Raw genomic sequence first — 26,543 nt, 5'->3', positions numbered from 1 at the left:
GCAGGAACTTCTTACAAAAGGCCACAAGGTTATCGCATAGACGACCAAACAGCCATCTTATAAATAATCATAAGGCCTTCGTATAGAAGACCGCAAGGTATTCCTGTAGTTGAACATGAGACATAAGATATTGTTAAAGAAGGGCACATAGCCTTCGTGGAGTTGACCACAACGTTTCCTTTTAAAAGACTAAATTAAAGAAGTCCTCAAGGCCTACTTATAGAAGGTCATAAAGCCATGATACAGTAAATCGCAAGGTCTTCTTCTGAAAAACAGAAGACAAACATTTTTATTATTGAGGAGAAAATGACTTCTTATGACAGACCGTAAGGTCTTATTAAAAAAGAAGAAAAGGTATTCTTATGGAAGACCACAGGGGCTTCGTAGATAGGACAACATGGTCTTCTTTAAGAGATCCATAAAGACATCATACAACAAATCTGAAATCCGTTAATGTTTTTTTTTAATAATTGAAAAATGTGAAATGTCTAAACAACACATACACACCATCACATTTTTTTTCTGTTGTTTTGAAATCAAAGAAAATGGAAGTGAAATATTACCTTTTATTTTACAAAATCACCAAAAAAAAAAAAAACTTCCTACAAAATAAAAGAAAAATATGAAAAAATAACATATTGCAAAATTATAAGTTCTAGAACTAAACTCACGTTGAAATGCTGACGCCACAATAGTCAACCCCATGAGGGCTTTGCTTATTATTTAGCTGACAGCAATGCTTTTGGTCGTTGACCGACTTTTGCTATTGACAGTGAAAAGAAGAAAAAAAAACCAAACAACCAGACAATTTGTTGCAACGAAAATAGTTTGTTGCTCTGCTTCGCATTTCTTATCATTGCTATGAGGATAAGTTTTGCTAATCTATGCAATTTTCTTCACAGACATTGTCTGTACGTCAGTGATTTTTCGTTTTTAGCATTTCAGTATATAATCCAGGCCGAAACAGAGAACAAGCACAGTTCACTTTGCATTAAGTGATCGAGTGTTCTCTGGTTTCTGGTAGTTAAAGAAGAAGGTCCGGTTTTTTGATATTTCTACATCAACGATGAATCCTCTGCGTACAGTTTGCCTGATGATGGGCGTTCTCGCCTTGGCTTGTGCCAATAGCGCTGGTCCTCGTCCCATGAACATGAATTCGAATCGTAATACGATTAAGAATAGCATGAAGCCAACATCGTGGATGTCCATTTCCACATTGCAATCGTTGCCTTCATTGAAGGAAATCAAATTGGAACAATTGGAGAATATGTCCGCCTTTGAGGGAGCTGATTTGATCAACCGATTGTGTAAGTATGCCACAAAGACTTTTAAAGAGAGAAATTAAATTATTGTTTACTTGTGGTAGATCACTTGTCTCAAGCCACCCAAGCCTTGGAACCCACCTATGCTCCCAAGGCTAGCGAAATTCCCGCCTTCCTTGTAACACCCGATAACCAGAAAATCGAATTCCAATTAAACGAATTGCCCCGTATTGCCCGTGAACAACCCCACTGTGGCAAACAGGATGTGACTGTCTTCATCACCGGTCTACCCTCGAAATTGGAAAGCGCCAAGAAAGCCACTCGCAGCTTGGTCCAGGCTTATATGCAACGTTACAACGAAAATAACTACGCCGCACAAAACTCTGCCTCCTCCTCCAACAGCCACCACCAAAACAAGAAGCAACAACGCAACAACAACGACAGTGATGAGAAATACGACTCCAACTCTCAACAACCCTCCGGCTGTTTGATTGTTGTCAAATTCGGTGATACCATTGCCGATTTTGAGGAATACGCCACCGTCGATACCGAAAAGGTTGGCAAGGAAGTCGGCAAAGTTTTGGTTCAACTTACCGAAAAGACCAACTGCAATCGTGACAACTTACATGTGATTGGCTCAAACTTGGGTGCCAACATTGCTGGTGCTGCCGGTCGTCAATACACCAAGGAAACCGATCACCAATTGCGCCGCATTACCGGTTTGGACCCCGCCAAGTGCTTTGCCAAGGATCCCGAAACTTTGACTGGTTTGGCTCGCGGTGATGCTGAATTCGTTGATGTTATCCACACCACTGCCAACAGCATGGGTACCTCTGCCCGTTCCGGTGATGTTGACTTCTACCCCGAAGGTCCCAATGAAGCTGTTCCCGGTGCCGACAACATTATTGAATCTGCCATGCGTGCTACTCGTTACTTTGCCGAATCTGTTGTACCCGGCAATGAGCGTAACTTCCCCGCTGAATCCGCCCACTCTTTGAACGAATACAAGAGCAGCAACACCTCCGGTCGCCGCATCTACATGGGTATCAACACCACATTCAAGGCTGAGGGTGATTACATGTTGCAAGTCAACACCAAGAGCCCCTTCGGTCGCAGCACCCCTGCCCAAAAACAACAAAACGCCCATGGTGTTCACAACAAATCATGGAAAATGTCTTCCCAAGATGATGAATAAACACCAACTTGGAAACCCCATTGATGGACTGATCAACGTTTTATGGCCAACTGATTGATGACTCCGCTTGGATATTCAGTTCAATTCGATTCGTTTTGAACGCTTTTTATTTAAACTTTGTATTCGCCGTAGCTGTTAAGTCAAAATGAAGAACAAACATATCAATTTGTTATTTATCTATTGTGCGCTTTAAATTTTAAAGATAGGAAAAATTGCATTTAAAAAAACAGAATAGCCAAATAATAAGAGAATTGCATATTAAAAAGCAAAAAAACGTATTAAGAGGCGTTTTCAATGACATCAATGGGGATATTTGGGAATAATATTGAAGGAGTAGTGAATTTCCCCCGGGATGCAAACGCATCATCATTGCAGGATCAATAAAACCTTTCAATAAACGTGAAGAAAACCGATCTTCACACATACATACCTATTACAAAATTGGACAGGTAAAAGTCCATCAATAAAATCTAATTAATATCAGTATCATTTCATCAACGGGGGAAAGGAAAAGAACTCCTGTTCTGGACTAGATAGATAACACTCTGCTACATGAAAAATATTCAAGGGTTCTGATGCAAAAATTCTATCATGTTGGGGTCCATGGATAACGGAAATATCGTTGGTTCCTTTGGATCAATTAGTTGTTTTGTTTTTATAGCGGTAAATGACGTAAAAAACGGGGTTACTAAATTTGTCAAATTTAAACGGGCATAGCTTCTACATTTCACAACGAATTTCTGTACATCTTTTTTATACCCTCAGCATTTATGCTAACGAGGGTATATATGTACACTTTCATACGGACAAAATGTGCCTCTTCGAAATAATGGTTTTAGACCCCAAGTATGTTTGGACGAAATGTGTTTCAGACAATTTGGGGTTGATTTAGCCATGTCCGTTTGTCTGCCTGGCTGGCTGGAGCGCACAATTATCCTCGAACGGATGAACCGATTCAGTCTAAAGTTTGTCTTTCGTAATATTTTGTCTAAACTTAGTTTAAGTTCGAAGATGGGTTATATTGGTCCACTTCTTGCGGTACCTCCCCCACAAAAGTTCGAAACTGTTAGGAAAATTTGTGCGCACGATAACTCTTGAGTGAAGTAGGGGATGGAAGATACCAAGAAACGGTCCTCACCGGTTTTAACATGGCAAAGCCCTGGATTTCTCTTGGTCCCTCTTTCATCTCAAGTGGACACTGACCTCCACGTTAAAGGTAGTGAGCTAACATGTGCCGCGCGTTCACCCATAAGAACGTTAAAAACTTGGGTTTGGGCGTCGGGTTATTAACCCTTCCCTAGAAAAAAACAGCCTACCATGAAAAAACGAAAGAAAAGAAAAATAGACCCCTCTAAAGTTGACGAACGCCACAAACATTTTAAGGACCATGATCTGCGAGTCTGCACCTGGAATGTTCGCACTCTTTATAGAGAAGGTGCTGTCTTCGCATTGGCAGACGTACTTGAAAAGTACAAGGCCGATATTACTGCCATATAGGAAATACGATGGATTGGGAAAGGGGTAACAACAACACCTAAAGGTGACGCACTGTATTATAGCTGCCATGACGTGAAGCATGAGTTTGGTTGCGGACTTGTAGTTAGTCGGAGACTAAAACATCTGGTATCCAGCTTCACCCCAGTGAATGAAAGACTTGCTGCAATTCGAATAAAAGCTAAATTCTTCAACATCAGCTTTATTTGCGTTCATGCTGCCACTGATATATTTTACGAGCGCTCAGAAGAAACATATGACCGTTACCCTGCCCATGACATTAAAATCATTCTAGGCGATTTTAATGCCAAAATCGGAAAGGAGAATATCTTTGGCCCAACAGTCGGAAAATTCAGTCTCCACAGTGAAACATCTGACAATGGTATGAGGCTGATAGACTTTGCAGCTGCAAGAAACATGGTAGTTAGCAGTACCAGATTTAAGCATCTCGATATTTATAATGGCACCTGGCTGTCGCCAGATCAAAGAACAAGAAATCAAATTGATCACGTTGTGATAGATGGAAGACATTCATCGAGCGTGTTAGATGTACGATGGTTCCGAGGCGCAAACATTGATTCGGACCACTACCTTGTTGCAGCAAAGGTACGTACCCGTTTCAACGTTGCAAATAAAACACGAACAGACACAACGCTGAAGTTGAACATCGATATGCTGCAAGCACAACAGATAGCCACAGCATATTCCACTCAATTAGTCCAATTGCTTAATGAGAGCACTTCTTGTCCCGATAACATAACAACACAATGGCAAAATATTGCCCACTCCATGCAAACAGCCGCAAAATCCATACTTGGATACCAGAGACCTCCACAAAGGAATTCATGGTATGACCAGGAGTGTGGTGCTGCTACCGAAGAGAAAAATGCGGCATACAGAGCTACTTTACAATCAGTAGCAACGCGTAGCGCACGATAGAGATATCGGGAGAAAAGGAGAGAAGAGAAACGTCTTTTCCGCAAGAAACAGAGAGAGATGGAAAAGAGGGAGTGTGAAAAAATCGAGATGTACAGGAGCCGAAATGAAGTCCGAAAATTCTACCAAAGAGTGAAACATCAAACAGATGGCTTACACAGACACATCCTCCTGTAGAGACCAGCAAGGTGAACTGGTAACAGGTACAAATAGCGTGCTCAGGATATGGAAGGAACATTTCTCCAATCTGCTGGTATCCAATAGTAGCGATGACGATGATACCACAGATCCAATCCCAGAAGATGGTATAGAATGTATACCGCCGGGCCAAGATGAGGTAAAAACAGCAATCAACCGGCTGAAGAATAATAAAAGAGCAGGAGCCGATGGCTTACCAGCCGAGCTGTTTAAAACCGGAGGCGATGCGCTGAAAAGGGGTATGCATCAGCTAGTTAGCACCATCTGGCAGGAAGAACGCGTACCCGACGATTTTAACCTGAGCATCCTATGTCCCGTCCACAAGAAAGGAGACAAGACTGCATGCTCCAACTATAGGGGCATAAGTCTTCTCCCTATTGCCTATAAGATAGTGTCAGGGATATTGTGCGAACGACTGAAGCGTATGGTCAACGAGATAATTGGACCATACCAATGTGGCTTTAGACCTGGCAAGTCCACCATTGACCAGATATTTACCCTCCGGCAAATCCTGGAGAAGACCCAAGAAATGCAGATCGACACATATCACCTTTTTGTCGATTATAAAGCAGCATTCGACAGTCCCCTCCGATCAAAGGTATTTCATGCAATGTCTGAATTTGGTATCCCCGCAAAGCTCAATCGGCTTTGTATGATGACTTTAACTGATACTAGGTCCTCAGTTAAAATTGGAAAGAAGCTCTCCGAACAGTTCAGTACCAAAAGAGGTTTCAGACAAGGAGACAGCCTTTCGTGTGACATATTCAACATTTTGCTGGAACAGGTAATACGAGATGCAAATGTTAAAAGAAATGGCACAATTTACACCAATAGCCACATGTTACTTGCTTATGCTGATGACATAGATATCATGGGACGATCAGTGAAGCAAGTAACTGATACCTTTAGGAAGGTCGAAACAGAATCTGCGAAAGTGGGTCTGGCGGTGTGGAAGTTGGTACCTATAATTTTGAGGTAGTTAAAGACTTCATTTACCACGGCACTGCCATAAACACAACAAACAACATCAGTTGTGAAATAAGAAGAAGAATTGTATTGGCCAACAGATGCGACTATGGTGTAAGTAAGCAATTGGAAACAAAGCCGAACAAAAATAACACTATACACTATACAAAACGCTGATGATATCAGCTATACAAAGACATGAATATAGTTAAACATATCGAGATGCAACGATTGCGTTGGCTGGGCCATATCATAAGAATGAGCGATGATTAACCCGCTAAAAAGGCGTATGAATACATGCCACATGACGGTGCACGCAGAATTGGCAGGCCAAAGAATAGATGGCGCAAACAAGTGGATGAAGAGATGACAAGTCGGGGTATTCCAGAAAGCAAAGCCAAAAACAGAGAGAATTGGAGATCTTTTCTTAGTTCGGTATATGGAACAAATGTTCTGTAATGGGCCAACTAAGTAAGTAGTAAGTAAGATAACTCTAGAAGGGAGTAACCGATTCAGTCCAGTTTAGGGTCTGTTCGAAGATACTTTAGAAATGGATGCCGATGCTGTTCATTGTGGTCCTGTTTACATCGATATTATGTTTTCCGTGGACAAGTCCATGCTTCCTGGCTTACTGGTCCAAACTGAAATAACTAGTGGGCTCGATATCTATCGAAAAGCACAGACTGAGGGAATATATCTGTCGGCAAAGCCGACTGATACTTTTTTACTTGTTACAGAAGGTTTACCTTGTGGGTCTGTTTACAGCGATATGTTTTTTTTCGTAGGCAAGTATGGTACAATAGCTCTATTAACGATATCAACCGAAAAATTTTCAGCTTTATTCCAATTTATATTTTTGTCGGTTCATACGCCCAGAATTTTGAAAACCCCCCTAAATACATACGTTTTTTGGGAAAAAGTGTTTAAATCCACACAGGCTGAGGGTATATCTCTGTCGGCAAAACCGACTGATACTTTCTTACTTGTTATACCCTCAGCCTTTAGGCTAGAAGGGTATATACACTTTGATACGACCAAAAATGTGCATAATCAAAATAAAGGTTTTTGACTCCAAATATGTTTGGACGAAATACATTTCAGACAATTTGCAGTTGATTTAGCCACGTCCGTTTGTCTGCCTGTCTGGCTGGCTGGCATATTTTGGGTATAGTAATATTTTGTCCAAACTGAGTTTAAGTTTGAAGATGGGCCATATCGGTTCACTCCTTCGGATACCTTCCCCACAAAAGTTCAAAATTTGTCTGTAAAATGGTGTGAACGCTAACTCTCGAAGAGAGCAATCGATTTGGTCTAAACTTTGCACATCTTATTATTCCATCTAGCGGCCTTTTTTACAACGGTACAACGCTTCAATACTTCCTGAGATAATGGCCCAAAAGCTCCAAAACCCTACCAGCCTATACTTAAATAGCTATTGTGCATGATAACTCTAAAACTTTTTCAAGAAAATTCTTCCAAACTTAGTTTAGCGTAATTTAATATCTCGAGTCCTTTATAAAGAAGTTTGGTTGCTAAAAATATTTGGTACACGCAGAGAAAAAATATTTTTCGCTTTTGTTGGAACAAAAATATATGTTTTGGTTCCAAAAATGTATTTGTTTTGTTCAAACATTGTAATCCAAATCCAAAAATACCATCTTTTGTTCCAAACATAGAAAACAAAAACAACTTTCGAATTTCCGCAATATTGTTAAAGAGTTCGGTTTTTTTCGCTAAAAAGGCATCGTTTCAAAAACTGAGAAGCCAATTGATAATTCCCTTCGCCGGGATGAAATCATGATATTGGTAGCGATCAGTAAAATTTTGCAACACTGTCAGTACGTTTTGAAAAACATTACTCTCTGTAATAGAGGGTAATAAATGAAGTTGAGCCATTGGAGAAATACTCCAACTCAAGCAATCATAACAGGTTCGTCTGAAAGCCGCTGCAGCCGGCACCTTTATACATTTGAACTACTCACTTTCCACAAAGCAAACAATAAATAATCGATATATCACCAATATTTTTGAAAATTTAACATAGCTGAAGCCAAGGTTTACCCTTTTAGAACACATGACTCGTGATTGTATATTATACAAATTAAATACTTTTGGATAAAATGAAATGTTTTTGGACGTGGCAAAAAATATTGGCCTTAAAAGATAATTTGCGTGGAAGCTGTGGCTATATTTATGTGAAAAAATTGGTGAAAATGGGTCTTTTTTTGTTTTCTCTCGATTTGTGAGTAAACCACACTTCTCTCGAGTTTCCTGTCAAAGTAAAAGCAGAAGCAAACTAAATAAGGATTATCTCACTAATGTATTACTTTTCAAAATTTCGTCTGCTTCTACCATTAAATGATGCTGACATTTTGAGGCCAGATTTACAGTGTTTTTTGAAATTTTCTTCTAATTTCATTTATCAAAAAACCATATATAGGATTGTAGTACTTGCAATTCTGAGTTATTTGATATGAATATTGGGAATGTAGTCTGCACAGATTCATAGAAATTTGCATCCAAATGCGAAAATTTTGTGCGAACATTTTTCTAAAAATCGTATTATTCGGGAATTACTTACTTACTTAGCTGGCCCATTACAGAACATTTGTTCTATAGGCCGAACTAAGAAGAGATCTCCATTCCTCTCTATTTGTTGCTTTGCACTCTGGAATACCGCGCCTTTTCATCTCATCATCCACTTGTTTGCGCCATCTATTCCTTTGCCTGCCAATTCTGCGTGCACCGCCATGTGGCATGTATTCACACGCGTTTTTAGCGGGTTCATCATCGCTCATTCTTATGATATGGCCTAGCCAACGCAATCGCTGCATCTCGATACGTTTAACTATATTGATGTCGTTGTATAGCAGATACAGCTCGTGGTTCATGCGACGTCGATATTCACCGTCAACGCAGATTGGTCCGTAGATCTTTCGAAGAATTTTTCTCTCAAACACACCAAGCACTGCCGTGTCTGCTTGCGCAAGTACCCAGGCTTCGGAGCCATACATCAGCACGGGTAGTATCAGTGTTTTGTAGAGCGTTATTTTTGTTTGACGAGATGTGCTTTGTTTTTAAACTGCTTACTTAAACCAAAGTAGCATCTGTTGGCCAATACAATTCTTCTTTTTATTTCACAACTGATGTCGTTTGTTGTGTTTACGGAGGTGCCGAGGTAGACGAAGTCTTTAACTACCTCAATATTATAGGAACCAACGTCCACAGTCGGTCCGAGCTCAATGGACGCATTGCGCGTCGACACCATCAACTTGGTCTTATCACCGTTTACCGCCAGACCCACTTTAGCAGATTCTCCTTCGACCTTTATAAAGGTATCAGTTATTTCTTTTACTGATCGGCCCATGATGTCTATATCATCAGCATAAGCAAGTAACATGTGACTATTGGTGTAGATTGTGCCACTTCTTTTGACGTTTGCCTCTCGTATAACCTTTTCTAGCAGGATGTTGAAGAGGTCACACGAAAGGCTGTCTCCTTGTCTGAAACCTCTTTTGGTACCAAACTCTTCGGAGAGGTTCTTTCCTATTTTAACTGAGGACCTCGTGTCAGTTAAAGTCATTTTACAAAGCCGGATGAGCTTTGCGGGAATACCAAATTCAGACATGGCTTGGAATACCTTTGAACGCAGCGGGTTGTCGAAGGCTGCTTTATAATCGACAAAAAGGTGGTAGGTGTCGATCTGCATATCTTGTGTCTTCTCCAGGATTTGCCGCAGGGTAAATATCTGGTCAATGGTGGACTTGCCAGGTCTAAAGCCGCATTGGTATGGTCCAATTATCTCGTTGACCATAGGCTTTAGTCGTTCGCACAATATCCCTGACACGATCTTGTAGGCAATAGGGAGTAGACTTATGCCCCTATAGTTAGAGCATACAGTCTTATCTCCCTTCTTGTGGACGGGGCAGAGGATACTCAGGTTCCAATCGTCGGGTACTCGTTCTTCCTGCCAGATGGTGCTAACTAGCTGATGAATACACCTTATCAGCGTGTCGCCTCCGGTTTTGAACAGCTCGGCTGGTAAGCCATCGGCCCCTGCTGCCTTATTATTCTTCAGCCGATTTATTGCTGTCTTTATACCATCTTCTGGGATTGGGACTGTGGTATCTTCGTCGTCTTCGCTGCTATTGGATACCAACAGATTTGAAAAATGTTCTTTCCATATCCTGAGTACACTATCTGTATCAGTTACCAAATTACCTTGCTGGTCTCTACAGGAGGATGTGCCTGTACCAAAGCCATCAGTTTGATGCTTGACTCTTTGGTAGAATTTTCGGACTTCATTCTGGCTCCTGTACATCTCGATTTTTTCACACTCCCGCTTTTCCATCTCTCTCTTTTTCCTGCGGAAAAGACGTTTCTCCTCTCTCCTTTTCTCCCTGTATCTCTCTCGTGCGCTACGCGTTGCTACGGATTGTAAAGTAGCCTTATATGCCGCATTTTTCTCTTCGGTGGCAGCACGACACTCCTCATCATACCATGGATTCCTTGGTGGAGGTCTCTGGTATCCAAGTATGGATTTTGCGGCTGTTTGCATGGAGTGGGCAATGCTTTGCCATTGCGCTGATATGTTATCGGGATGAGGAGTGCTTTGATTAAGCAGTTGGGCTAGTTGAGTGGAATATGCTGTGGCTATATGTTGTGATTGCAGCTTACCGATGTCTAACTTTCGTGTTGTGTCTGTTCGTACTTTGTTTGCAACGTTAAGCGGGTGCGTACCTTTGCTGCAACAAGGTAGTGGTCCGAATCAATGTTTGCGCCTCGGAACGATCGTACATCCAACACGCTCGATGAATGTCTTCCATCTATCACAACATGATCAATTTGGTTTCTTGTTTTCTGATCTGGAGACAGCCAGGTGCCCTTATGAATATCGAGATGATTAAATCTGGTACTGCTAACTACCATGTTTTTTGCAGCTGCAAAGTCAATCAGCCTCATACCATTGTCAGATGTTTCACTGTGGAGACTGAATTTCCCGACTGTTGGGCCAAAGATATTCTCCTTTCCAATTTTGGCATTAAAATTGCCTAGAATGATTTTAATGTCATGGGCAGGGCAACGGTCATATGTTGCTTCTAAGCGCTCGTAAAATATATCTTTGGTCTATTCGTCCTTTTCTTCAGTGGGAGCATGAGCGCAAATAAAGCTGATGTTGATGAATTTAGCTTTTATTCGAATTGCAGCAAGTCTTTCATTCACTGGGGTGAAGCTGGATACCAGATGTTTTAGTCTCCGACTAACTACGAATCCACAACCAAACTCATGCTTTACGTCATGGCAGCTATAATACAGTGCGTCACCTTTAGATGTTGTTGTGACGCCTTTCCCAATCCATCGTATTTCCTGTATGGCAGTAATATCGGTCTTGTACTTTTCAAGTACGTCTGCCAATGCGAAGACTGCACCTTCTCTATAAAGAGTGCGAACATTCCAGGTGCAGATTCGCAGATCATGGTCCTTAAAACGTTTGCGGGGTTCGTCAACTTTAGAAGGGTTTTGTTTTTCTTTTCTTTCGTTTTTTCATAGTAGGCTGTTTTTTCTAGGGGAGGGTTACTAACCCGACGCCCAAACCCAAGTTTTTAACGTTCTTATGGGTGAACGCGCGGCACATATTAGCTCACTACCTTTACCGGGTGTTAAAGGCAGTTCCCCAGGTGACACCACGGGGAGGTCAGTGTCCACTTGAGATGAATATTTTTAAAAATTGTCATTCGATTTCTTCGTACTTGATTGCACATTTTAGTTTTTTACGTTCCTGATCCAATAAATCATTCCCCGTGCAAATCCATCTACTAAAACGCGAGTTACAAGAAATTCCAAAGTAGAAAAATCATCTAAAATTGTTTTTGGAAATATCGGGTAGTTTATCACGTTTTCTACGGTTCGTTTCCACCGCAATGAAAAAACTAGTACAGCATCTTCGTTTTAGCGGAAACAGAGATTTGAAAACTTCACTGATAAGGGAGCTACATTCATTTTATCCGAAAAAATAGTGTGTGATGCTATATCCATGGTTCTTGACTGATCGCCTTGAAATATATATATGTCGATATAGATTTTCATGGTGAACACTGAAATCGGATGCGGACAAAAATTGTATGCACTTTGCGCAAATTAGCGATATTTTATAGGTTTTTTAATGCTAGGATGCAGCCGATGCTACATCTTAGCCTCCAAATTAAATTTCAAAAAATATGTATATATAATATAGTCTCGCTGTACATGAAAATCACATGCGGACAAAATGATTTTGAAAATTTCGCGGTTTACACGTATTTTAAAATGCATATAAATTAAAATGGGTTATTTGACCTCTATTTCCATTTCAGAAGCTTCGAGATATATTCTCATCAACTCAATTACCTTCCCTAATGGGAAAGCTTTAATATGAAAATCAATAAACCAAAATCCGTCTATTTTGTTGGGAGATTTAAGCAAAATAAAGGAAGTAGTCCTATAGATTTTTTCAATATTTTCTTTATTTTTTGGACCTGTAGATGTCCACAGCCAACGAAACTGGGTGGAACCCATCGATTTGCATTCACTTTCCTGAGATAAAATATCAAATTTTGGATTGGAAAGGTAGAATTTTAAATTATCTTTACCATATTTCCTCTGTTTCGGACTAATAAACCTATCAAATGTGACTTTTTTGTAATTTTATTGTAGTATAGAAAATTTTGTCTTTATAAATTGTTTCTACCGATTTCTTCATAAAAATATTTTTTTGGAGCTCTAAGCCTTGATTTTCATCAAATTTCAAGACCCTAATACAAATTTTTGCACAATATTTGTTCTCAATCAACACTAACGGCATTTATTTATAATTATAAATAGTTTTTTGTTTAAGTTTACCACATCTAACAAAGGATTCGTGTAAATTCTTAGGGTGGTTCTATACCTGTGAACCATTAAAAAATGCTAATATTTTTGCATTTTTTCATAAAGCGAGTAGAAAGTACAGTTATAACGCATATGTGAAACATGTTAGGTATTGAAAATATCGGCTACTATATACTCTACATGTCCGCAAAATTATAATTTACAATTCCTCTCCTTTCGTCAGATATAACGGTATTTGTAGACAAATATTGGCTGGTTCTATTCAGATGAACCGGAGTGTATTTACTCAAGTATTTACCCACTTGCTTAAAGTATTGTAAAACTATCCATTTTGAAACGATTTCACAACCTAAACCCAGAAAAAGGCGATTCAATATAGTAAATAATTTATTTGGGTATGTACTATATTGAATCGCCAATACCACAAATGGGTATTTACCCAATTTACCGGGTATTTACCCACTGTCCATCTCTAACGACCACAAAACGATCACGAAAACGCGACAAAATCGATTAGTTGTCAATGAGAGCCGTACCTAAAATTTTCTGAGCGACATTTTTGCGGAACATTTCGAAGCTGAATTAACCGTCATCATGTGGTTCTTTTACAGCGGCTCTTAAAATAAAGGACGAAAACGACATTGAAGGAAGCGATTTAGAAGGTTGAAGTGCTCTACGAAAATAATCATCATTCGATTTGACTGTAGACATGTCATCTCAAAAATAAACTAAAGCAGCAGTGAACAATGATATAACGATAATTACGAGGGCGGTTCGGAAACTTCTTAGCCTATCAATGAAAGAGAATAGTTAGTTTTTCAAAAATATTTTTATTTTTCAATATAATCTCCTGAAACTTCAATACACTTAGTCCAACGCTTTTCTGGCAATTCTATCCCTTGATTAAAATAGTTTTCCTCAAGGTCTTCAAAATAGTGGTTTACAATTGTAATTGCATCTTCATTTGAGGTAAACGCTTGCCAACAAGGATTTTTTTTAGATTTGGGAACAAGTAAAAGTCACTGGGAGCTAAATCAGGAGAATGAGGTGGTTGGTCAAGCAACTCGTACTGTAATTCGTTGATTTTAGCCATTGTTAAAACACTCTTGTGCGCTGGTGCGTTGTCTTGATGAAAAATTATTTTTTTGTGTTGTAAGCCAGGACGTTTTTCTCGATTTTGTACATTTAATTGATCCAAAAAGTTGCAATAGTACTCTGAATTTATTGTGTTACCCTTTTGCAGATAGTCAATCAATAAAATACCATTGAAGTCCCAAAAAACCGTTGCCATAAACTTACCAGCCGATTGAATTGTTTTTGCCTTCTTTGGGGCACTTCCTCCAGCGTCAGTCCATTGTTTGGATTTTTCTTTTTTCCCTGGAGTATAGTGGTGGATCCATGTCTCATCAACAGTTACGAAACGACGCTTAAAATCCATTTTATTTCGCTTAAAACGATCCAAACAAGCTTGAGAAATGCTCTTTCTTATGCGTTTTTGGTCGACTGTTAACAAATGCGGCACCCATCTTGCAGAAAGCTTTTTCATCTGTAGTTCTTCATGCAAAATTAAATGGACTCGATCATTTGAGATGCCCATGATATTAGCAATTTCACGCACTTTTATTCGTCGATCATTTAATACCAAATCACGCACTTTTGCTACAATTTCTGTTGTTGTTGCTGTTTTTGGACGTCCACTACGTGGTTCATCTTCAATGCTTGTACGACCACGTTTAAATTCATCAACCCAATTTGTTACTGTTGCATATGAAGGAGCACTTTCACCTAACACATATCATTATGAATTTCTTGTCCCTTTTTTATGTAAATATTTAATGACAGCACGCATTTCTAATTTTTCCATTGTAAAAAAAATTGCGGATGCATCTTTTTTGAACACCTGTCTCTATATGAAGGAGTTGCCAGATCGAAACAAAATTTAACATGTGTTCATAACAGAGATGGAAGTTTCCAAAACACTTAACTTTTTTCTGTTTATACCGCGCTTTTTGTGCTAGGCTAAGAAGTTTCCGAACTGCCCTCGTACTGATGGCTTACAGGATCTCTAGCAAAAACTTCATTACGCCATAACGCGGAAGTTCGACTCACGGCGGATCTGTCCTTCGGGGTTCTTAATATACTCGCCAAAGGGTTTCATCTCCAAGAGGAATTATCTCTGCCCCAAAATTTGTGTTCACAGTTTTATTAATGATGCGGAAAGTCATAAACTGACTGAGTTTGTTTAATTCTAGAGGAAAATTTATGGAAAAGGAATGGAAAATTGGTCTATATTTATAATATATAGTTCACAAATTAGCCAATTTTGACGTATGGTAGTGTTCATATAATTTGAAACGCTCATATTGACAATATAGTTATTTATTATACCCTCCGCATTTATGCTAACGAGGGTATATTCACTTTCATACGGGCAAAATATGCCTAATCGAAATAATGGTTTTTGGCCCCAAGTATGTTTGGACGAAATGTGTTTCAGACAATTTGGAGTTGATTTAGCCATGTCCGTCCGCTGTCTGTCTGGAGCGCAAGATAACTCTCGAACGGATATGCCGATTCGGTCCAAAAACGTGGCCTTCGTAATATTTTGTGCAAACTTAGTTTAAGTTCGAAAATAAGCCATATCGGTCCACTCCTTCAGGTACCTTCCCCCACAAAAGTTCAAAAATGTTCGGAAAAATTGTGCGCACGATAACTCTTGAAGGGAGTGACCGGTTTGGTCCATACTTTACACATCCTAATATATCTACCAGATCAGGCTCGAATATGGGCTATATTTGTCCACTCTTTCGGGTACCTCCCACACAAAATTTTGGATAAATTCAATTTAAGACCTGCTCTCGAATCACTTTAGTTTTTGTTGAAGCAACTTGCATTTGCTGCCTCAATTTCGACAGTAAAATTTTTTTTCAGGTGCAACTCCATACTTCTTGAAAAACAGCCTGAAAGTTGTAAAAAAACCCCTATGGCACCATATGTATTGGCCGTAGAGCTCGAAACGAATACTGCGTTCGTCCACACTTTGGATATTGTAATATTTCTTCGAATATAAGATGAAATTCGAAGGTGTTGCTTATAGGTCCACTCCCTCCGGTACCTCCCCCACAAAACTTCGAAAATATTCGCTAAAATGGTACGCGCGATTTCTCATAGACGTAGCTACCGATTTGGTCCAAAGGTTGGATTTCTAAATATTGTTGAAACTTAGTTTATGTTTAAATTTGGGCCCTATCTGTCCAATCCTTGTGTTCAACATTTTTGTGTGGTTCGAGGATCCTTTGGACATTTTTACCGAATGTTTTCCTAGTGGCCCTTTTTACAGCGATATTATGTTTTTCGTGTTCATATAATTTGAAACGCTCATATTGACAATATAGTTATTTATTATACCCTCCGCATTTATGCTAACGAGGGTATATTCACTTTCATACGGGCAAAATATGCCTAATCGAAATAATGGTTTTTGGCCCCAAGTATGTTTGGACGAAATGTGTTTCAGACAATTTGGAGTTGATTTAGCCATGTCCGTCCGCTGTCTGTCTGGAGCGCAAGATAACTCTCGAACGGATATGCCGATTCGGTCCAAAAACGTGGCCTTCGTAATATTTTGTGCAAACTTAGTTTAAGTTCGAAAATAAGCCATATCGGTCCACTCCTTCGGGTACCTTCCCCCACAAAAGTTCAAAAATGTTCGGAAAAATTGTGCGCACGATAACTCTTGAAGGGAGTGACCGGTTTGGTCCATACTTTACACATCCTAATATATCTACCAGATCAGGCTCGAATATGGGCTATATTTGTCCACTCTTTCGGGTACCTCCCACACAAAATTTTGGATAAATTCAATTTAAGACCTGCTCTCGAATCACTTTAGTTTTTGTTGAAGCAACTTGCATTTGCTGCCTCAATTTCGACAGTAACATTTTTTTTCAGGTGCAACTCCATACTTCTTGAAAAACAGCCTGAAAGTTGTAAAAAAACCCCTATGGCACCATATGTATTGGCCGTAGAGCTCGAAACGAATACTGCGTTCGTCCACCCTTTGGATATTGTAATATTTCTTCGAATATAAGATGAAATTCGAAGGTGTTGCTTATAGGTCCACTCCTTCCGGTACCTCCCCCACAAAACTTCGAAAATATTCGCTAAAATGGTACGCGCGATTTCTCATAGACGTAGCTACCGATTTGGTCCAAAGGTTGGATTTCTAAATATTGTTGAAACTTAGTTTATGTTTAAATTTGGGCCCTATCTGTCCAATCCTTGTGTTCAACATTTTTGTGTGGTTCGAGGATCCTTTGGACATTTTTACCGAATGTTTTCCTAGTGGCCCTTTTTACAGCGATATTATGTTTTTCGTAGGCAAGTGATAAAAAAGCCCTATCTATCGATATCCCCGTATATTTTTGAGCTTTAATCCTATCCATACTTTTGTCGGTTTATACGACCAACATTTTGAAAACCCCCTAAATACATATATATATACCGAGTTGTCGATTGCAATATCTTGTGACTCCGATCCGCGTCGCGCTATTTCATTTCCTGCAATGTTACAGTGAGCCGGAACCCAACACCGAGTCACGATTGATTTTAGGTCCATCAAGATATTCCGGCTGTCGCAGATTTGATTATGTGGGATTTTTTATTGCAAAGACTTCGGCTTGGAAGACACTATAATTTTCGTTCGATTCCATTCTGTTCCATTCTCTATATTAGAGCCATCAGTATAAATCTCTATACCGTCTAGAGGTGAAGTGTTGTGGGCCCATGCTTTCCTACTACGGATGTGTATAAGTTAAGCTCCCTGAGCCGAAGGACCCTCTTGGATGCCTGTTTCTCTACCACTAGGTCTAGAGAATGGAGATCCAGTAGCACCAGTGGTGAGTAGCGCTGCAGATCTTTGGACACTGTTTAAACACAATTCAGCGTTGATAGATTGTAGGTTTAAAATTTCCTCTGGTTCGTACAGAGTATAGCTCTGTCTTTGAAGGGTTCACAGCCAGGCCGTTACGGTGAGCCCAATCCGATAGCTTTACAAACGCTCCCAGCATGAGATCCGATATGGTTTGTAGGAATTTGTCTGACTTTCTAATGGAACTCTCACCGATGTGCGATATAAATTTTGGGGCTTTTTGGGATTCGAACATTACATTTTCTAATGAAAGCAAATATTGTGCACTTTTCACTGTTATCGCCGAAGACTACCTTTGCGTCTATCATATAAAACTAATTGTTTGTTGTTTTCAATAAGTTATACTGCTTTTATCCCCAATACATTTTGATATTAACGTTACATACTAACTTTTGCGACATACTGTATAAATGGATATAAATATAGAGGATCTTTGAGAGCGATCTTTCATCCATACAGCCGTCAAGTATCCTCTGGCTACTAAACACATTTTTAGATAATATTTTGCATAGATAATCTTATTTCTTATTTTGAATCAACGAAAGACTGCATTGCATTAATGAAGCACTTTCCTAAATGCAATGAAATACATTATTTAATGTAATGTACATTTCATAGTATTATTGTAGCTGTTTTATATCAATAATGAAACAGTTACATTTGGTTAAAGATAGCAATTCACTGAATTACTGAAGACGTTCGATTGCATTAATAAATAAATGTCGTTTCATTAATAAAGTATTTCATTAATTTTAGTTCATCGGAACCCAATTAAACATATTTCATCAATTCAATGATTCTCTTCATTGCAATGCATTGGTTCAATATCAATGACAAATTTCATTGTTTTAACGTATAATTTTATTAATGTTATGAAGCTTTTTATACCCTCCACCATAGTATGGAGGGTGTATTAAGTTTGTTTTTCCGTTTGTAACGCATTGAAATACTCATTTGCGACCCTATAAAGTATATATATTCTTGATCAGGGTAAAATTCTGAGTCGATCTTTGCGTGTCCGTCCGTCCGTCTGTGGTAATCACTCTAGCATCCACAAAAATGGAGATAGAACGCTGAAATTTTGGAAAAATGCGTCTTTTGTTTGCAGGCAGGTCAAGTTCGATGATGGGCTATATCGGTCCACGTTTTGGTATAGCCCCCATATAACGGTATCCCCCGATTTGCGATATTTTGACGTTTTTAACTACATTTTCAGACCGATTTAGCTATAATTTGACATTTAGGGCTCTTAGGCGTCTCTAAACTTATATATCAAAAGTTGTGGACATAGGTCCACGTTTTGGTATAGCCCCCATATAACGGTACCCCCCGATTTACGGTATTTTGACGTTTTTAGCTACATTTTCAGACCGATTTAGCTATAATTTGGCATTTAGGGCTCTTAGGCGTCTCTAAACTTATATATCAAAAGTTGTGGACATAGGTCCACGTTTTGGTATAGCCCCCATATAACGGTACCCCCCGATTTACGGTATTTTGACGTTTTTAGCTACATTTTCAGACCGATTTAGCTATAATTTGGCATTTAGGGCTCTTAGGCGTCTCTAAACTTATATATCAAAAGTTGTGGACATAGGTCCACGTTTTGGTATAGCCCCCATATAACGGTACCCCCCGATTTACGGTATTTTGACGTTTTTAGCTACATTTTCAGACCGATTTAGCTATAGTTTGACATTTAGGGCTCTTAGGCGTCACTTAACTTATACATCAAAAGTTGTGGACATAGGTCCACGTTTTGGTATAGCCCCCATATAACGGTACCCCCCGATTTACGGTATTTTGACGTTTTTAGCTACATTTTCAGACCGATTTAGCTATAATTTGGCATTTAGGGCTCTTAGGCGTCTCTAAACTTATATATCAAAAGTTGTGGACATAGGTCCACGTTTTGGTATAGCCCCCATATAACGGTACCCCCCGATTTACGGTATTTTGACGTTTTTAGCTACATTTTCAGAATGATGTAGCTATAATTTGACATTTAGGGTTCTTAAGTGTCAATAAACCTATATAACAAAAGTTGTGGATATAGGTCGACGTTTTGGTATAGCCCCCATATAACGGTACCCCCCGATTTGCGGTATTTTGACGTTTTTAGCTACATTTTCAGAACGATTTAGCTATAGTTTGACATTTAGGGCTCTTAGGCGTCACTTAACTTATATATCAAAAGTTGTGGACATAGGTCCACGTTTTGGTATACACCCCATATAACGGTACCCCCGATTTACGGTATTTTGACGTTTTTAGCTACATTTTCAGAATGATGTAGCTATAATTTGACATTTAGGGTTCTTAAGTGTCAATAAACCTATATAACAAAAGTTGTGGACATAGGTCGACGTTTTGGTATAGCCCCCATATAACGGTGCCCCCCCCCGATTTACGGTATTTTGAGGTTTTTAGCAACATTTTCAGACCGATTTAGCTATAATTCGACATTTAGGGCTCTTAAGCGTCACTAAACTTATATAACAAAACTTGTGGACATAGGTCGACGTTTTGGTATAGCCCCCATATAACGGTACCCTCGATTTACGGTATTTTGACGTTTTTAGCAACATTTTCAGAATGATGTAGCTATAATTTGACATTTAGCGTTCTTAAGTGTCAATAAACCTATATAACAAAAGTTGTGAACATAGGTCGACGTTTTGGTATAGCCCCCATATAACGGTACCCCCCGATTTACGGTATTTTGACGTTTTTCGCTACATTTTCAGACCGATTTAGCTATAATTTGACATTTAGGGTGCTTAAGTGTCAATAAACTTATGTAACAAAACTAGTGGACATAGGTCCACGTTTTGGTATAGCCCCCATATAACGTTACCGCCTGATTTCAGGTATTTTGAAGTTTTATGGCACATTTCTAGACCGAATTAGCTATAATTTGATATTTAGGGTTCTAAGTGACCAAATAACTTATATTCGAAAAAATTATGAACAAAGGTCCATGTTTTGGTATAGCCCCATATAACGGTACCTCCCGATTTTCGGTATTTTGAGATTTTTTCCTACAAGTTTTAACCGAATTAGCTGTAATTTGAACATTTGACATTTGAAGTTCTTAGTGGTCACCACACCTCTCCACCAAAATTGTCTGAAATTTTGGGAAAATGCGTCTTTTGTTTGCAGGCAGGTCAAGTTCGATGATGGGCTATATCGGTCCACGTTTTCCGAATTAGCTATAATTTGATATTTAGGGTTCTAAGTGACCAAAGTGACCCTATAAAGTATATATATTCTTGATCAGGGTAAAATTCTGAGTCGATCTTTGCACGTCCGTCCGTCCGTCTGTGGTAATCACTCTAGCATCCACAAAAATGGAGATAGAACGCTGAAATTTTGGGAAAATGCGTCTTTTGTTTGCAGGCAGGTCAAGTTTGATGATGGGCTATATCGGTCCACGTTTTGGTATAGCCCCCATATAACGGTACCCCCCGATTTACGGTATTTTGTCGTTTTTAGCTACATTTTCAGACCGATTTAGCTATAATTTGGCATTTAGGGCTCTTAGGCGTCTCTAAACTTATATATCAAAAGTTGTGGACATAGGTCCACGTTTTGGTATAGCCCCTATATAACGGTACCCCCCGATTTACGGTATTTTGACGTTTTTAGCTACATTTTCAGAATGATGTAGCTATAATTTGACATTTAGGGTTCTTAAGTGTCAATAAACCTATATAACAAAAGTTGTGGACTTTGGTCCACGTTTTGGTATAGCCCCCATATAACGGTACCCCCCGATTTGCGGTATTTTGACGTTTTTAGCTACATTTTCAGACCGATTTAGCTATAGTTTGACATTTAGGGCTCTTAGGCGTCACTTAACTTATATATCAAAAGTTGTGAACATAGGTCGACGTTTTGGTATAGCCCCCATATAACGGTACCCCCCGATTTACGGTATTTTGACGTTTTTAGCTACATTTTCAGAATGATGTAGCTATAATTTGACATTTAGGGTTCTTAAGTGTCAATAAACCTATATAACAAAACTTGTGGACATAGATCAACGTTTTGGTATAGCCCCCATATAACGGTACCCCCCGATTTACGGTATTTTGACGTTTTTAGCTACATTTTCATACCGATTTATCTATAATTTGACATTTAGGGTGCTTAAGTGTCAATAAACTTATATAACAAAACTAGTGGACATAGGTCCACGTTTTGGTATAGCCCCCATATAACGGTACCCCCCGATTTACGGTATTTTGACGTTTTTAGCTACATTTTCAGAATGATGTAGCTATAATTTGACATTTAGGGTTCTTAAGTGTCAATAAACCTATATAACAAAACTTGTGGACATAGATCAACGTTTTGGTATAGCCCCCATATAACGGTACCCCCCGATTTACGGTATTTTGACGTTTTTAGCTACATTTTCATACCGATTTATCTATAATTTGACATTTAGGGTGCTTAAGTGTCAATAAACTTATATAACAAAACTAGTGGACATAGGTCCACGTTTTGGTATAGCCCCCATATAACGGTGCCCCCCGATTTACGGTATTTTGACGATTTAAGTCACATTTCTAGATTGAATTAGCTATAATTTGATATTTGGGGCTCTTAGTGACCAAAAAACTTATATTCGAAAAAATTATGAACATAGGTACATGTTTTGGTATAGCCCCATATAACGGTACCTCCCGATTTTCGGTATTTTGAGATTTTTTCCTACAAGTTTTAACCGAATTAGCTGTAATTTGAACATTTGACATTTGAAGTTCTTAGTGGTCACCACACCTCTCCACCAAAATTGTCTGAAATTTTGGGAAAATGCGTCTTTTGTTTGCAGGCAGGTCAAGTTCGATGATGGGCTATATCGGTCCACGTTTTGCTATAGCCCCCATATAACTGTACCCCCGATTTACGGTATTTTGACGTTTTTTTTAGCTAAATTTTCAGACCGATGTAGCTATAATTTGACATTTAGGGTTCTTAAGTGTCAATAAACTTATATAACAAAAGTTGTGGACATAGGTCCACGTTTTGGTATAGCCCCCATATAACGTTACCGCCCGATTTCAGGTATTTTGAAGTTTTATGGCACATTTCTAGACCGAATTAGCTATAATTTGATATTTAGGGTTCTAAGTGACCAAATAACTTATATTCGAAAAAATTATGAACATAGGTCCATGTTTTGGTATAGCCCCATATAACGGTACCTCCCGATTTTCGGTATTTTGAGAATTTTACCTACAAGTTTTAACCGAATTATGTATCTGTAATTTGAACATTTGACATTTGAAATTCTTAGTGGTCACCACACATGTCCACTAAAAATTGTCAAGAAAGGTCGATGTATTGATAAAGGCCCCATATAAAAGTACCTCCGATTTTCAGTAATTTGATGATTTTAGCTACAATATTAAACCGAACTAGCAGTAATTTGTCATTTAAAGTTCTTAGTGGTCACAACACCTCTCTATTAAAAATTGTCAACATAGGTCCATGTTCGGATATAGCTCCCATATAACGGTACCTCCCAATTTTCAGTAATTTGGCAATTTTAGCTACAATTTTTAACCGAACTAACTGTAATTTGACATTTGAAGGTTGTAGTGGTCACCACACATCTGCATCAACAATTTTATTTATGTTTTATTATAACCCCTATATAACGGTACCTCCCAATTTCTAGCCCACCAAAAATTGTCAACATACACAGTTAGATATAGGCTCCATAAAAAGGGCCTCCCGAATGAAGCATTTTATGTACATTATCTGACATTTTAACGTACCCACTTAAAGTTGGGGACAGGAATGAAAACTAATTATTCCATTTTAGTTCACAATATTTTATGGTGGAGGGTGAAAAGTTCGGCCCGGCCGAACTTAACGCTTTTTTACTTGTTTGTTTTGTGCTGGTCCATTTAGTAATCCTAACATTCAAAAATAAAACACATGTTCATGTTATTTTTACTTGAGTATTTATTTTTATTTAGATATTTTTTATTCTTAAATATTCAATTGATGTTTTAAATATAAGAAATATGGATGGATGGCTCTCAATTATATTTATGTATGGATGTATGTAGGGGGAAAATATACACAAAAATAAATTTCAATAAAATTTTGAATTTGTATCATTATGAAGAATACAAAATAAAAACATTTTCAGGATTAAATGGAAATTTAAGTAGTAGAGACACAAACCACATTTTGAAGAGAAGAGTGTCACAAGAATAATTTTTAAAATTATTTTTTATGCGAGTATGCCAAAAGCATTTCTTGTTAAGACACACCTTTCAATTACAAAAAAATCGTTAGTTTAGTTGGGACCACTGCGAACTACACAAAAAAACACTTTTCGGATAAACAGTTTTATCAAAATTTATATTTTGTAACTGACAGAAATGTAGCCAACTTTTTGAAAGACAATGAAAATAAAGTTATTATATTTGCAATGAAACTAGGTGACAAAAAAAACCACGTCAAAATACTGAAAATGTTTGAGGAAATGTTTGATAAACACGTTTAGAAATTTTACATTTCGATCATTAAATTTTTTTTTGAATATTTGAATTTGTTTATCAAATCATTATCAATTTTTTTTCTTTGTGGTCTCTCTTATAACCATTACATTATTTTGTATGCTTCTCATAATATTTCTTTTATAATTGTTGCTAACAGTGTGGCTTGTATATCTGCTACTGGAATCTCGAATTTATCATAACAAACCTTTCAAAAAGAATTATAACTTATATAGTAAATTGGAAGAACTTTTAACATAAAACTTTTCTTATAAATATCTTAAGCACTAAAGGATGAAAATAAAGAGATAAATTAAATAAATTCAAATCACATAAAAATAAGAAAACAAAAACAAAGATAACAGAAATTAAAAGAATTAAAATTATAAAATTGTGGCAAAATGTTGAAAATGAAGAAGAGCAAATAGTCAATACAATGACATGAATTCAGTCAGTTTTCTTGTTCTCTTCTTATGATTCTTTAGATAAAATACCAATAATGATAATGATGTTGTTGCTCGGTGTATTCTCCAATTTGTTGCGGCAAATGCAATGTTACAACTAATTTGTTGATAGTTTCTTTTTGCAACATAAATTTCTTCAAATGGAAACAGACGAGTGTTAGACGAAAGTAAACTGCGGCATTTTTCTTTTTTGTTGCGTTATAAATGGAAAGAGGGCGAGATAAATGGAGAGATAATGTACGAATGCAGCATTGTGGATGACTTTTTCATCATCATAGCCGTGGAGGACATGATTCTGTAGAGGAAATGTTGTTGTTTTTTATTCTATTTGTGATGTATTTGTCAGTCCAACCAGCATTGTCTGGTTGATGGTTGTTACTCCTTTCACATTGTGGTTGTTTTCTATGACTGCCACTTCGTCTACTATCTGATGTTATTTGCTGCTGTGTGCGTGTGTTTGTTGGGCTTTTATTCATTGCATCCCAATCCAGCTGCCCAATTGCACATACCACCCACCGGATCATAACTCAGTCCCTTAGGGCAGGTATATTCCCAACCCACAACACCACCAGTTTCAAATTTGGCACAGGATATAAATTTGCGACACGACAGTGGATGCGGGAAGTTACCTTGATCCAGACATTCAATTAAACCCCCGCCGTGTAAAATCACTTTGAGCTGCAAAAAAACGAAAATGTGAATAAATTATTTTGATGGCAAAAAAGGATTGGATTAAATGTTCAAATATTATAAAATAAAATATTTATATAAATAAATTGTTTATGCAAATTAAATTAAGTAAATTGAAATTGCCATTGTATAGCCAGCAGGCAAATGATTATTAAATATACGGATACAGTGACAACGAACAGTGATTCAGAATGGTTGTGTCCGTAACTTTTAAGATATTTGAATAAATTTCTTGTTCTACTGGCAACATATTAAGCTTTTCTTTCAATTAAAATTCCGTCAACCAAAATTGGTCCTGTGGTTTCCGATAGGGATAGGAAAGCAATAATCGATTTTTCGACTTTTCGATTTTGGTCTAAATCTAAAAATGAGATTTTTCGGTCTGGTGATTTTTTCAGTTGTCTTAAAACTCGACTTTCGACTTTTTCATAACCGCAGAAAATCGATTATAATCGACTAATCATCGATTTTTCAAATTTTCTTTTGAAGCTGTAAAACCACCATATCAACATTCTATGGGTATACTCGAAAATCGATCACAAGGTAATCGATTATGCGATTTTACTATTTTACAAAAGTCGACTACGATTTTTAGGCTTTTGAATGCAAAAAGCTGGGGTGACGTAGGGGATGAGAGATAACAAGCAACGGTCCCGACCGGCTTTAACATGGCAAAGTCCAGGATTTATCTGGGTCCCTCTCTCATCTCAAGTGGACACTGACCTCCCCTGGGGAGCTGCCTTTAACACCCGTTAATGGTAGTGAGCTAACATGTGCCGCGCGTTCACAAAAAGAACGTTAAAAACTTGGGTTTGGGCGCCGGGTTAGTAAGTAAAGCAGCCTACTATGAGAAAACAATAGAAAATAAAAACAAATCCCTCTAAAGTTGACGACCCCCGCAAATGTTTTAAGGGCCATGATCCGCGAATCTGCACCTGGAATGTTCGCACACTTTATAGAGAAGGCGTAGTTTACGCATTGGCAGATGTACTTGAAAAGTAAAAGGACGACATTACTGCC

The 26,543-nt window shown here is 38.2% G+C and overlaps 1 protein-coding gene across 1 annotated transcript; it reads left to right on the top strand.

The window, feature by feature from the left end:
* Nucleotides 1-943: 943 nt before the first annotated feature.
* Nucleotides 944-2,735, top strand: LOC141400192 (vitellogenin-2-like). Its single transcript, XM_073979643.1, has 2 exons — nt 944-1,307; nt 1,367-2,735. The coding sequence occupies exons 1-2, from the start codon at nt 1,067-1,069 to the stop codon at nt 2,455-2,457; spliced, it is 1,332 nt and encodes a 443-aa protein (XP_073835744.1). The 5' UTR covers nt 944-1,066; the 3' UTR covers nt 2,458-2,735.
* Nucleotides 2,736-26,543: the final 23,808 nt, after the last annotated feature.

This window comes from Musca autumnalis, unplaced genomic scaffold (assembly GCF_047663935.1).
Source record: "Musca autumnalis isolate F117 unplaced genomic scaffold, ASM4766393v1 scaffold_3, whole genome shotgun sequence".
NCBI classification, from domain to species: Eukaryota; Metazoa; Arthropoda; class Insecta; order Diptera; family Muscidae; genus Musca; species Musca autumnalis.
The sequence above is the reverse complement of the archived record's forward strand: the minus strand, read 5'-3'. Positions and strand labels throughout refer to the sequence as shown.